Source organism: Pteropus medius, unplaced genomic scaffold (assembly GCF_902729225.1).
Source record: "Pteropus medius unplaced genomic scaffold, Ma_sr-lr_union100, whole genome shotgun sequence".
Taxonomy (NCBI): Eukaryota; Metazoa; Chordata; class Mammalia; order Chiroptera; family Pteropodidae; genus Pteropus; species Pteropus medius.
The window spans coordinates 40,525,963-40,540,561 of NW_024340849.1; the positions used below are offsets into that span (position 1 = coordinate 40,525,963).

General features: G+C 36.5%; 1 protein-coding gene across 2 annotated transcripts in view; it reads left to right on the forward strand.

Annotated features, from left to right (window-relative positions):
- The window catches only part of CLUL1 (clusterin like 1), a 45,392-nt gene extending 34,511 nt beyond the window's left edge, over positions 1 to 10,881 (forward strand). The window contains exons 5-7 of one of the 2 annotated variants that reach the window (XM_039845007.1): positions 4,968 to 5,182; positions 8,277 to 8,461; positions 10,756 to 10,881. In XM_039845007.1, coding sequence (XP_039700941.1) covers positions 4,968 to 5,182; positions 8,277 to 8,461; positions 10,756 to 10,759 — 404 coding nt within the window. In that variant the 3' untranslated portion in view covers positions 10,760 to 10,881. Of the gene's footprint in view, positions 1 to 4,967; positions 5,183 to 8,276; positions 9,199 to 10,755 lie in introns of those variants that run through there. The other variant, XM_039845017.1, reaches the window with a different exon arrangement.
- The last annotated feature ends 3,718 nt before the right edge of the window (positions 10,882 to 14,599 follow it).

A 14,599-nucleotide genomic window follows, 5' to 3' on the forward strand; every position in this document is an offset into this window, starting at 1 on the left:
CAATGAACATATGAATGCACATGTCCCTTAGAAGTAGTGTTTTGGGTTTCTTTGGATAAATACCCAGAAGTGGGGATTACTGGGTCCTTCTTTGTCTTTTGTTATGGCCTTTCTAAAAAAGTCTATTTTGTCTGGTATAAGTATTGCTACCCCAGATTTTTTTTCATTCTCATATTCATGAAATATCTTTTCCCATCTCTTTACTTTCAGATTTGTAAATCTTTTCATCTGAAGTGAGTCTCTTATAAGCAGCATATTAAGGATCTTGTTTCCTCATCCATTCAGACACCCTATGTCTTTTGATTGGAACATTTACTCCATTTACATTTAAACTAATTGTTGCTAGATGTGTAGTTATTGCCATTTTTTAATTCATATTTTTTATGTATATATTTTTCTCCTTTCTCCTTTCTCCTCCTCCTCCGTCTCCGTCTCCGTCTCCGTCTCCGTCTCCGTCTCCGTCTCCGTCTCCGTCTCCGTCTCCGTCTCCTTCTTGTCCCTTTAACATTTCTTGGCGTACTGGTTTGGTGGTGATGAACTTCTTTAGCTTTTTCTTGTCTGGGAAGCTCTTTATCTGTCCTTCGATTCTAAATGATAGCTTTGCTGGGTAGAGTCATCTTGGTTGTAGGTCCTTGCTTTTCATCATTTTGAATATTTTCTGCCAATCCTTTCTGGCCTGCAAAGTTTCTGTTGAGAAATCAGCTGATAGTCATATGGAAGCTCCTTTGTAAGTAATTAACTGCTTTTCTCTTGCTGCTTTTAAGGTTGTTTCTTTGTCTTTAAGCTTTGGCATTTTAATTATGATATACCTTGGTATGTGTCTCTTTGGGTTCCTCTTATTTGAGGCTCTCTGTGCTTCCCGAATTTGTATGTCTTCTTCCTTCACCAGGTTAAGGAAGTTATCAGTCATTATTTCTCAAATAGGTTTTCAATTCCTTACTCTCTCTCTTCTCCTGCTATCCCTATGATGTGAATTTTGGTATGCTTGGTATTGTCTCAGAGGCCTCTTAAACTATCCTCATTTTCTTGGACTCTTTTTTCTTGTTGCTATTCTGATTGGATGTTTTCTGCTGCCTTATCTTCCGTGTCGCTGATTCCATATCTGTACATCATCTCATTTACTGTCTATTCCCTCTAATGTATTCTTTATTTCAATTATTGCATTCTTCATTTCTGACTGGTTATTTTTTATGTTTCTATCTCCCCTTTTATGTTTCCTATCTCTTTGATGAAGTTCTCCGTGAGATCACTGAGCATCCTTTTAACCAGTGTTTTGAACTCTGTGTCTGGTACGTTGCTTGTCTCCATTTTATTTAGTTCTTTTCCTGGAGCTTTATTCTGTTCTTTCATTGGGGCATGTTTTTTTGTCTTCCCATTTTGGCTGCCTCCTTGGGTTTGTTTCTATGTATTAGGTAGGACTTGGCTCTGTCTCCCAGTGTTAGTTGAGTGGACTAATGTAGTAAATGTCCTATGCGGCCCAGTGGTGCAGTCCCCCTAGTCACCTGAGCTGGGTGCTCCAGATGTGTGTCCTTTGTGTGGGTTGTGCGTGCCCTTCTGTTGTAGTTGAGCCTTGTTTGTTGTTTGGATATGAATTGTGGGGATTGACCCTCAGGTTGATTGGTTGTGAGGGCTGGCTGTTACTACAGTGGAGAAGCTGTTGTGCAGGGGCTGACTATACAGAATAGGATTCACTTTAGCAGGGCTCTGGTGCCTGTCCCTTCTGCCCTTTTGGTGTGTTGTTTGTGGAGGTGGCCAGGTGGTGCTCTGGCTAGGCTTGGTCTGAGATGGCCACTGGGCCTGCTAGTCCAAGACCTCCTGGGAAGGGCCCTGCCACAAGCCAAGTTCAGCCACCTCTATCTGTGATCTTCCTGGGGCCACCTGGCATGAGCCACAAAGTGATCCGCAGATGTCTTCCACCCTCACTGGGCTTGGAGGTGCCTAGGAGAGGCTCAACTGTGAACTGCCAAGCTTGGGGCTGCTTAGCGAGAGGTACAGAACACACTGAGGTCAGATGTTGCTTATTTGGGATTTGTGAACCCTTGAAAGATTTTAGGAAAGTCTGTAGCCTGAGCCAAGACAGGTCATTTGTTTGTATGGAAAAGCCACTGGAAGCTTTTTGAGTGGGCCCTCAAGTTGGGTGAGGTAGGGTCTCAGGGAAACACCAGAGAAGGGTGAATGGTGTTAGCCAGGTGGATGGAAACTCAGGTATGGTGTCTGCCAAAGTCTGCATGCTGGAATGGTGGAGGGCTCAACAAAGGAACAATGCCCTCTGCCAGCACTTCTGTCTGGTAGAAAGCTGCCCCTCCAACCCTTACCCTGAAGCCAGATAATCCAGTTCCTCCTCATATGTCCCTGAAGCCTTTGGAGCTGCTTCCCCAGCACTAGAGCTCAGAGCGAGTGAGTCCATCAGTAAGTCTGTTCGTGAGCCCTTTAAGAGGAATGCCTGGGACTCCTGCAGCCTTCTGTCTCATTCAGCCACAAACTCCACTGGTTTTCACAGCCAGAAGTTGTGGGGACTTCTTTTCCCAGCTAGTGTTCTGGGCTGAGCAGCCCAGCATGGGGCTGGGATCCCTCATTCCCTTGGGGAGAGCTCCCTGGCCAGAGATATCCCTCCAGATTCTCAACTGCCACACGTGGGTGTGGAACCAGCCCATTTCATGTCTCTACCCCTATTACCAGTCTCCACATGGCTTCTTCTCTATGTCCTTAGCTGTAGAACTTCTGTTCAGCTAGACTTCAGGTGATTCTTAAAGATGGTTGCTCTGTAGGTGTTCTGTTGATTCGATGTAGTCATGAGACGAGGCCAGCACAGCATTTACCTACTCTGCCATCTTGACTGAATGTCTCTGGACTCTCAATTCTAGTCCATTGATACATATGTCTGTCCTATGCCAATCCCAGACTGTCTTTGTTGTATTTAGTAGGTTTTGAAATTGGGAAATGAGTACTCCAACTTTGTTCTTTGTTTTCAAGATTGTTTTGGCTATTTTGGGTCCCTTGTGTTTCCATGAATTTTGGGATCAGCTTATCAATTTCTGCATAAAGAGCAGCTGGGATTTTGACAAGGATTGCATTAAACCTGTAGCACAATTTGTGGAGTATTAACAATATTAAGTCTTTCAACCCATAAACATAGATGTTTCTCCATTTAAATCATCTTTAATTTCTTTCAAAGATCTTTTTTAGTTTTCATTGTATAAGTCTTGGACTTTTAAAAACTTCGTTCACAAGCATTTTGCTCTTTTTTGATGCTATTGTGAGTGGAATTGTTTTCTTAATTTTATTTTGGTTTGTTCATTGTTAGTGTATAGAAATAAAATTAATTTTTATATATTGATCATGTGTTTTGCAACCTTGATGAATTATTAGTTTTAATAGGGTTGTTGTTTTTTTTCTGTGTGTGTATGTATTCTAATTACAATAGCATGTCATCTGTGAATAGCTTACTTTTTCCTTTCCCATATGATTGTGTTTTGCATGAAGTTTTACCTTTGTTCTTGAGAAATCTTTTTCCTGGGTGGCACTCTCAAAAAGAGCAAATGAGTGTCCTTGTAGAATTCCGCTTGCCTAAGATCATGAGGAAAATCACCATCTCTTCCCTCCATAATTAAAAAAAATATATATATATTACTATTCTAAAAGTTAACAACTATGAAGTTATAAATGAAGACATTTTAAAAGAATATCTGTATCTCCCTTCAAATATATGCTATATCTTGTTTACTGTTACTCCCTTTGTTTTCAAAGTGTTTTCTTGAATTACTTTTCAAACATACACTATTGCAAATTTGTTTACTTGCGAGTACAAAGGTCTTTCTCTCCTGAATATTCCAAAACAATTTTTGCAAGAATGTGAGGCACCAGAGAACCTTGTGTTATATCCATGTGTCAAAAGAACCAATAAATGATGTTTAAAACCTAAGATGAGGTAGTCACCTCGCTTCTGGTTGGTGGATTCTCCCCCATTCCTATCTTGCTGAAGGTGTAGCTTTTAGTAAACAGCAAGACATAGTTTAGAGAGTCTCTGGTCTTCTTCCATAATGATCTCATTATCCTGGATGCTCTAACACATAAACACTTCCACAGTCTACAGATAATCTTTATACTATATCAAGCGGCTCATTAGCACAGCTATAAGTTCCTACAACCCTGTTTCAGTTTAGATGGGCTTTGTGCAATAATAACAAGGTACCACAGAATCTTAGTGGCTTGGAAACACAAAGGTTTATTTCTCAACGTGTCAGTTACAGTTTGAGCAAGAGCTCTGCTACACATCTCCTCACTCAGGATGATGTGACTCCACCACATGGAGCAAAACTAGTTCCACCCTCAGAGGGAAGGGAGCATGATAAATCCCAAACCGTTCTTAAAGTCTTCCTCCAGAAGTGAGACACATAGCTTTGAATAAGGTTGTGCTCAGCTTCAAGGTGGCAGGGAAGTGTAATCCCCCATGTGCCCTGATCAGAATATCAGTAAGTAGTCCTGAGGACCTTCGGAGACACCATAGAAAGGAGAAAAAGGAAGGAAAAGGAACATTTCCTAATTTTGTAATGTGTGCTGACCCTGTGACCAGGCACTTTACGTTATTTCATTCATTCATATTGTACCTAGTTAAAAACTTCCTCAAAATCAAAAGACTGGAAATAAAAAGCTTATGGGCTAGGACAGGGGTCCCCAAACTTGGGGCCGTGGACTGGTACCGGTCCATGGCTTGTTAGGAATCGGGCTGCACAGCAGGAGGTGAACAGCAGGTGAGTGAGCAAAGCTTCTTTATCTGTATTTGCAGCCGCTCCCCAGCATCACCACCTCGATTCTACCTCAGATCATCAGGCATTAAATTCTCATAGGAGCACCAGTCCCTGGTGCCAAAAAGATTGGGGACCACTGGGCTAGGACTTAAACCCTCATCGCCCAACTCCAAATTCCATAGACCTTTTTCTTTATTATATTACTTTCTTCTTTGTTAGGCTGTCCTGATGTACCTGAACTACATGCAAAAGTAGATGAGGCCCTTAAATTGGTCAACATATCCAATCAGCAATACGGCCAGATTCTCCAGATGATACAGCATCACTTGGAGGACACTACATATTTGATGGAGAAGATGAGAGAGCAATTTAGCTGGGTGACTGAACTGGCAAATCAGACTCCAGGAACTGAGAACATCTTCAATTCCATAAAGGTAATGGAAAGACTCAAGAACAGATATAAAGATCACATGTGCATACAGTGATTTTTCTGTTAATTTACTTAATAATTACACCTGAATTTGAAAATCAGCTATAGGAGGATATTCATATTTCCATTGTGATTGTATTCAAGCTGACTTGATATAATGGAGTACATGCCTTTAGAAAACAAAAAACTCTATAAAGAAAATCAATTTAAAACACAAAATACTTTGTAATTCAGAGATAGCTAATTCTGCTTAGAACAATAGGGCTGTAACTAATACAGGTAATCTTGAAGAAACCTGATCAATGTAGTTTTTAAGAGAGAAGACTTTCAGGTAAAGCAACTTGAGTTCAAAACCTGACTCTGAAACTTACCAGCTGAATATGTTTGGGAAAGTTCCTTAATTTTTCTAGGCTTCAGTTTTTTCCTGGAAAATAGAAATAATAATAGCTACTTTAACACATACTTCTATAAAGTGATTAGTATAGGTTCCATATACAAAGCAAGAGCTCTGTAAATCACAGCTCTTATTAGTTTTTGACACAATAAGCTGCTAACTTACCTTGAGAATTAAACATATTTATATATTAATCTTTACATAAAAGCATATTGTCATCTTAAGTTGGACTTAAACCATGTCTCTCTCATTCAATTAATAACTCCTTTTGTGTAACATATAACAAACAGTGACTGAATTTCTTTCCTGACTCAACCCTCACCCCACACACATTACATCAATATATAAATGTGCCAGGCTAGTGATTTCTGATAAGGTTAGTATAGGTGATTTCCTAAAAAGACCTGGATACAAAAATCACTGGGCAGAGCTATTGAAGATGCAATAATATTGGTGGCCTTCCCTGATCCTTGGGTATCCCACAACCGTCTCTAACTGCTGCTGCTGCTAACTGCTCAGCCCTGCAACCTTCTCCACAGGGTTGTCCTTGGGTCCGCTTATGCTCCAGAGGCTCTGCAAGATCAGGCTGAAGCTAGATGTCACCGGAAGCCACATTGTCAACTGGCTTCTCCCTCTTCTCTGTCTGGCTTGTCTCATGCCCTAAAAGTTTCCCCAAAGGCAATTCAGTGAATCATTCATGTCAGAATCTCAAGCTCTCCTTCTAAGGAATTGACCTATGACATCCTGTAACCTAGTGTTTCACTTTCTTTCAGACTGCAAAGTTGTAGCCCGTGTAAGGTTTGACAAATACATTTAAAGTCATAACCAGCACATTAAAACAACAACAGCAACAAAAGCAGAATAGAACAGACTACAAGAGAAAATATTAGAGTGCATTACATTTAATGTCATATGCATATGTCATGGAATTTTCATTTCCATTATGTGTGCATTTATGTGTGTATATACATATACGTAGACATATGTGTGTTTTGAGTCATGATGTAAAATATATTTGTAACTGTAGACCACAGTCAAAAGGTTTTGAAAGTCACTGCTCCAATCTGCGCTGACTCTGATTCTATTACTCCACTAGATTATACCCAAAGAGCGCAAAATAATTCAATATATTTGATCGTCCTTTTAATTTAATGAAGAAAAATTCTTATCTTGAAAAATAAAATTTTAAGAAAAACTTTTAACAGTGATTTCACTCTTTAGGAAGGCACAGTCAATATTTAACCGTGTTTTTTTTATTATTATTATTATAGTCAGTATTTCCTACTCTATGCTTCAATTTGCTTCCATTCTAGTGTCTCTCGGTAACACTGACATATTTATCTAAAATTCTTTATATTGATAACAAAGGCACTTCTGTATAAAAACTGCCATATAAAATAACATTATAGTTTTCAATGATACATTTTTATAATAATCCATCACTAAAGAGCACTTTCTATGTGTCAGGCAATGTTCTAAGAACTTTTTTATATATCAGATCATTTAATATCTTCAATGATTTGATAAGGTCAGTATTATTGTTTTCCAAATATTTCAGATGAGGCACAGAGAAGTTAAACAACTTGTCTGAGTTCACACAGCTGGTAAATAATAGAACTGGTATTCAAACCCAAGCAGCATTTCTGCAGAATCAATTATCCACTTTGTTGAACTTCCTATAAGTTATTTTTCTCAAAACAGCTCTCATTTCATCATGAAAAGGAAAGTGCAAAGCCATAAAACAGCAAGTACTGAAGAGGAACCTTGTGTAAAAAATATACAAATCCCAACAGGTGATAAAAGTTATGCTCTTTTGGTTGTAGTTACATGGGTATTAGCTATACTTAGCTGTATTTAGTTTAATAACTATTTATTAAACTAAACATAAATGATTTATGCAGTTTTTATATGTGCTATATTCACTAAAAGGAAAGGGAGAAAAGTTATGTTAGTTTTTCCTTTATAAACTAGAATTAAGAAATTACTAGTTTTTGTCTTAACATTTTGCTTTAGTTTTTTGATAAGGAATTTATTTGAAACATTTTCAAAATAGTTCTCTTAAAGTTACATCAAGCCACATGTCAGTAGTTTCATTGAAATTATTAAAATCAAAGTATATGCACTTGAAAATTCATTAAGAGAGTCACGTGCAATTCAGATAACTGGGTCTTATAAAAATCACACACAAAAAACCATAAATTGTAAATTTCCTGGCACAACTCAGCATAAAACTTGGTGCATCACATCAACATTTGTGGCATAGACAGTAGCACTCACCAACTATTCCATCTGCTCACTCCCATTTTCCAGTTCCTCTTGCAGTTAAGTGATGCCATGTGGCAAGTTCTGGCCAACAAAATGTGAACAAAAATGGCAAGGGTTATTTCTATATTGAAATAGTGAAGAGTCCGTGTGTGGTTATCCACTTTCTTTTCTATCGAAGACACAAAGAAACCCATTTGTTCCATATGCTACAGCCATAAGATAATGTGCCTCTGTCAACAAGGGTCCTGAGGGTCTAAGTGGTATAGAGCTCTTAATGGACATGTAACATGAGTGAGAAATAAGTTTTTGTTGAAAGAAACCACTGGAATGTTGGAGCAAATTTGTTACCTCAGTGTAATCTAGCCTATCCTGGTATTAAATTAATCCTGACTGTGCACTGGGATTTAGTCATCATTTACTGTATAATTCTTCTTCTTAGGTAGTCCCAGGTGTTCTTCAAGGAAATTTTTCCAAAGAAGATGAAATGATGATAGACTTAAACATTCTGCCTTCCTCCAATTTCACCTTCAGGATCCCTCTTGAAGAAAGTGCTGAGAGTTCTAACTTCATTAGCTACATGCTGTCAAAAGCTGTACAACATTTTAAGGAACATTTTAAAATTTGGTAAGCAGAGTATCCAATTAGGTATGCTTTGTTGGCAAATATAGATAATTTGATTATGGGAAAAAACACAAACACTAGTTTTAAAATACCTGGAAAATATGTTCAACCTTATTAATAATCAAAGACATGAGAAGTAAGACAAGATAGCATTTTTTTGCAAATCAAATTTGCAAATTAGAAAAAAATACAAAATCCTGATAGGAGTATGATGAAATGGGAATTCTTATAAGGCATGGAGTGTCTGGGTACTAGAGATATTGAGAAGTCCTATTAAACTCATCTCTCCCAGTAGGGGCCTTTGACCTTCTCTCTGTTCAGGAACATCTCACCTGCATGAGTCTGAATTCTTTCTTTAGTTGTAGAGACCAAGGCAGCTAAAATGGAAGACTAATGTCTGACGAACAAAATCAAAGGGGAAACCAGATAACCATCCCTGGGGCTCAAACTCTATAGGTTTGACACAGTGAAACACTATAGGTTTTTAAGAAGGAAGCAATGTGCTACTGCTCAGATAGATATTGACTATACATTATCTCCAAATAAAAATATTTTCAATAAAATCATCTGTTCAGATTTTGAAATGGTAGGGTGCAATGACAATGGAAAATGAGATATTGAGAAGTTGAGATTTTGAGCAAATTATTTGCTAATAAGGATTGTAAGATGATCTTTCACAAAGGCAGTATTAATTTTTACTTTTTAATTTATAGTTTTTAAATTTTAAAATCACAAATTCCAAAAAAGTTAGAAGGCAAAAGTTATCCATAATCTCATCAATTTAACAATACCACTATTATCATCTTACTTTTTTTTATTCACATTTTTTCATTTATTTTCTTAGATTCCAAGTAGAATGATTTGTTTAAAGGTTAACCTTCAATTGTTTTTGATATATATTTGATAGCAGTAATAACTAAAGTACCTCATATCCTAATTAATATTTCAATTTTTAAAACTTTACTAATAAATGAAAAATTTTATCTCACCGTTATAACTTTTATGTTTTTGGTTATTCAACAGAATGAACATTTTCCAAGTTTGCTTAACTAAATTTGTTCTTTCGTGCATCTTATTTAATACAGTGTTTAAGATTTTGTCAGTGTTCTGGTCAGATCAACACATCAAGGTCTCAAACCTGCCAACAGTGAGAGAGAAACATACTAAGGGAAATAACAGGGAAAATGGCGGGGGTTGGAAATCAACCCAGTCATTTCCAATCACATGAATATTTGTTAAGTGCCCTAGCTGCAAATATGTAGCTCGTTAAAATATGAACTCCAGTTTTATAGAGTGGAACATATATCTAGGATCCTCTTCTGGAATTCTCATCTAGTAATCTAGCTTCCTGAGTGCCTGACTTCCATGACTGTTTGCGGAAGTGTTTTATATCCTTATTCCAAACTTTCACAGCTGTCAGGCCTTGGATCAGGCTATAACAGAATACCTTGCACAACCCAAGTACTCAACAAAATGTCACTGCCACCAAGCGAATGCCAACAGGAGTCCCTGATGTAGGGTGAAGTAAAAGGAGAAACTTTATTCAGGTGAATGGTTTGCAAATAAGAGAAATGCAGCCACCTATTAAAATCAAAAGTGCACTCCTCCAAGACAAAGGGAAGGCCTGCTTATATTATATAGAGAAAGCGCCCGTTCTGGTCTCTGGTCCATTTTTATGTAAATGAAGAATCTAAATTTGTACAGTTCGATTGGTCCAAATAGCACTATCCTGATTGGTAGTAAAGATGCAAATGAGGCTATCGCTGCTTAGTACCGATTGCTGGAGAGGATCTCAGCCCATTGGTTGAAAAATGATTCCAGGAACTCTTTTATAAGAGTCAGCTCAGCCCGCAGAAACAATGCAGGAAGTTTGGCATCTCAGTCTGTGGCTTTTCCCTCATATGCAGTGTGTGTGAAACTCTGGTTAGGAATTTGGGCCCAGTTAGCCACAGGGAGTCTTTCTGGATGGATGTATTCCTTCTCAGGGTCAACAGTTACAAGCAACTGAAGTTTATTGAGCAAGCACTGTGTGTTTGTGAGGTACAAAATAAAGACTCATGTCAGAGGCAGGGTCCATCATAGAATTTCATCAAACTAGGAGATGTGTGATGATGCCTTTAAATAGTGCTATTAAAAACATCCATACATATGGGTTTTCTATTATTTTGCTATGTGTTAATTTTTTCAAAAGCCAAGAGTATTTATTCTATTACTCATTCTGGACTTTTAGTCCAAGAAAAAAGACTCAGTTCATAAATAATGTATTAACACTTTAAATATTGCTGCTTTTTTAAAAGGTAAGAAGATCTAATGCATCCTATACCCAGCAAATAGAATTACCTCTTCAGCTGAGACCTGAAATTCCTGCAATATATAGGGTAATACAATAATCATAGTTGCAGAAATGTTTGTCAGTTATATATTATGAAGTACTATTTTCTTATGTTGAGTGGCAGTTGAATAGCTATTCAAATTGAGTTACAATGAAAATTCCTTTTTAAAAAATCAAATATACATATTAATGTACTGTGGTACATTAATAGTTCTTTATATATATTTATATATTAAATAAATATTAAATCACTGAAGTGTCTGTGTTCTATCACTTCTGCTATACATATTCCACTTCCTAATTAACAAAAGATTATTTTTCAATTTACTTTTGAATTTAATATATAATAATTGACTTTTTTGAAAAATATCCCTAATTCAATCCTTTATTTGGTAAAGACCTATACCTTCCTGCATAGGTTGTTTTTTTTGTTTTTGTTTTTTTTTGGTGTGTGTGTGTGTGTGTGTGTGTGTGTGTGTGTGTGTGTGAGTGTGTGGTAAAATATAACAAAAATTACTATTTTAACTATTTTTAAATGTAGTGTTTGGTATATTCACAGTGTTGTATAGCTATCGACACCATCCATCTCCAGAACTTTGTCATCTTCCCAAACTGAAACTCTGTATCCATTAAAAAATAATTCCTCATTTCTCCCTTTTCTCATCCCTTTGCAACCACCATTCTACTTTCTGTCTCTATAAATTTGCCTACTGTAGGTACCTCATATAAGTGGAATCATATCGTATTTGTCCTTTTGTGACTGGCTTATTTCACTTAGCATAATATCCTCAAAGATCATCCATGTGGTCACATATGTCAGACTTTCCTTTCTTTTTAAGGCTGAATGCTATTCCATGGTATGTGTGTCTTGCATTTTGTTTATTCATTTCATCCCTTGATGGATACTTCAATCGCTTCTATCTTTCGGCCATTGTAAATAATGCTGTAATAAACTGCATAGTTTCTTTTTTAAATAATAGAACAGTGTTCTCTTTTAACAAGTCCATACATATTTTATGAAAACACAAGATGTTTTGGCTGACACTTACATAACCTCATAATTTGGACCTTGGTACAACAATAGGAGAACCATTCGCCAGTATATGTCACTAAGGATTACACCGGGGATATATTTAGTTAGTCTTTCCAATTACAAAAAGAAATAGAATTAAAGAATGGACTCAAAATATTTAGAACATTTTATACCCAGTCCTGAGTTGTTTGATAGAAAGATTTGTCAGAGGAATTTAGAGCTCACAGGCAGCTCATTGAATATAATAAACTCTAAATGGCGATAGCGTCTTTCCTAACATAACTGAAAGCTATATTTAAAAAAAAAAACCTAGGAAACTATTGATAGAATCCTGGATTTAATATATAGTAAATTTCAAATAAATAAGCCTATTCAAACATATATTTCATATATTTGTTAGAGAAGAAGGCAAAATATAAGTTAAAAAGGGAATCTGACTATTTTATAGTCCATGAGCTATCAAAAAACTTGTAGACTAAAGAGAGGAAAGGAAGAGATCAGGCTTAAGGCAGCTGGATAGTGAAAAACCTTCGCATTCAGGCTGAGCTGGATTCAGGCTGCTATATTTTTTAGGTATGTGATTTTAAGCAAAATCCTAATTTCTCTAAACCTCAGTGTCTTGATAAAAGTAATAGTTTTTGTTTTATAGAGTAGTTGTGAAAACTACAGTTAATAATCCATAATAAACATCAATAAATGATAGCTTTGACTATATAAAGAATACTATAATCATGTACCTGACTCATAGTTGGCTCTCAGAAATGTTAGTTTCCTGCTTTCCTTTCTCTAATTGTACCAATATTTTTGAGTTTGTTGTGTAAAGGGGAATGTTTCTCTAGATCAGTAATAGTCACATGTTTTTGCTCTGGTATTCTCTAAAAGGAACCTGAAAAAGTTATATACACTCTTGTACATCATTTTTCAATGTAAATTGAAAGAATAGAAAATTTTAATTTTTCTGTGTATTGTAAATATTAGCAATTTAAAAATAAAACTATTTCATTCCTCTTTAAAATGTACCCAATGGAATCTAAATATTATGGCAATTTGGTACCCAGCATCATCCATTTAAACAAATATACAATTTTTTCTTTAAGAGTAAGAAATTTTATCTCATTTCATTTTCTCCTTAAACTCTTACTTTCAAAAAAATGAACTCTTATTTTCATTCTACTTTCTTCAGAGAATTTTATCTTAATGTAGTATATTCTTATGCTTAAACATCTTTTACTGATCAATAAAATGTAAATACTTAAAAATATTTTAAATTAAAAATTTCCTAAGACACAAAAATCTAGTTTTCAAATATTTATTCTGTATTGTTATTATTATAATTATCGCTTATAAATAATTTATAAAAATAACATAAATATATTATAAATTTCTATGACTATTAAACATAAAAATTAAATTTTTAACAGAAGTAGACCTTTTAATAAGGAAGAGCTTTTTTCCTCCCAATAAATTAATGGATTTATTAATAATTATTATTTCTTCCTAGAATAAGATAGCATAAATACCATCCTTATTTTTCATTTTTAGAGATGCAAGTGCTTGGAAACCGGCTGGCATAACGCACTTGAGGTTTTCATTTTTAGAGATGCAAGTGCTTGGAAACCGGCTGGCATAACGCACTTGAGATCTTCCCCTGCTGATATCTTCTATTATTCAGGACTCAGCTCAAAGGTGACATCCTCAGGAAGCCCTTATCTGATGATAGCATCTAAAATAGTCTCTCTGTACCCTCTGTAGCCCTCTACCCAGCTATGTAATCATCATAGCACTTGCAGGTGTCTTGTTTGGGTACTTATGCATTGTATCTCTCCACTAGAATGAATATCAGTTCTGTGAAATCAAGGACCTTGTCTCCTCCTTGTTGACAGGTTGTAGGCACTTGATATAAATCTTTGTTGGACGAATGAATGAATGGTATGCTTGCCTAAGATGATCATTCATTTTATCCTACATTTATGCAACAGCTACTGGAAAAAGAACTATTCTCTCTCTATTATTATCAAATCAAGACTCTCTAAGTACCACAGCGGAAGAAGAATCTCCACGCGGGCAGGGGAGGGGAGTCTATCCCTGTCTTGAGATTCATGTTGTGGTACAACTGATATTCCGCTGGAACAATTAAACTTAGCTCAAAATAACAACAAGAAAATAAACACAGAATGTAACTTTTAACTGGATAATGTAGGATATTTTCAGCCTGGGATCCTCCCATGATTGGAAATGTGTGGAGACACTTTTCAGTAGGTGTGGGGTTGGCTTTCTCGGAGGCATGCTGAAAGCCTGAAAGAATATGCAGGACTACCTCACACCACTCTCTCCCCAGCAAAGAACTCTGCAGTTCCTGGCCCACCCAGGACTGCACCTCCATGCAGCATTTTAGCTTCTCGCACCCAGGGGTGCTCTTAAGCTACCAAAAATGTGAGTCCCCCATTCCTGTCTAAAGCCTGCTTTCTGAGTTTGGTTTTCTGACAGAGCGAGCATCTGGAGAGACAGCCCACTGCCACCCACCTTATCTAAACAGTACAACACAACACAGGAGGGCCAACATTCCCAAAGGAGATACAGTGACTTTTTAAAACTATTATTACACTGATATGGGGGTGGGGTGGGGAAGGTGCAGGCCATGGGGAAGAACGAATCTAAGTTGACCTAGGAAGGGCCAGCCTAGTATGGATTAAATAGATTTAAATAGATTTAAATTTGTCATGGATTAAATAGATTTAAAATATCTGCCATCAGTAACCTAATGTACTTCAATGTA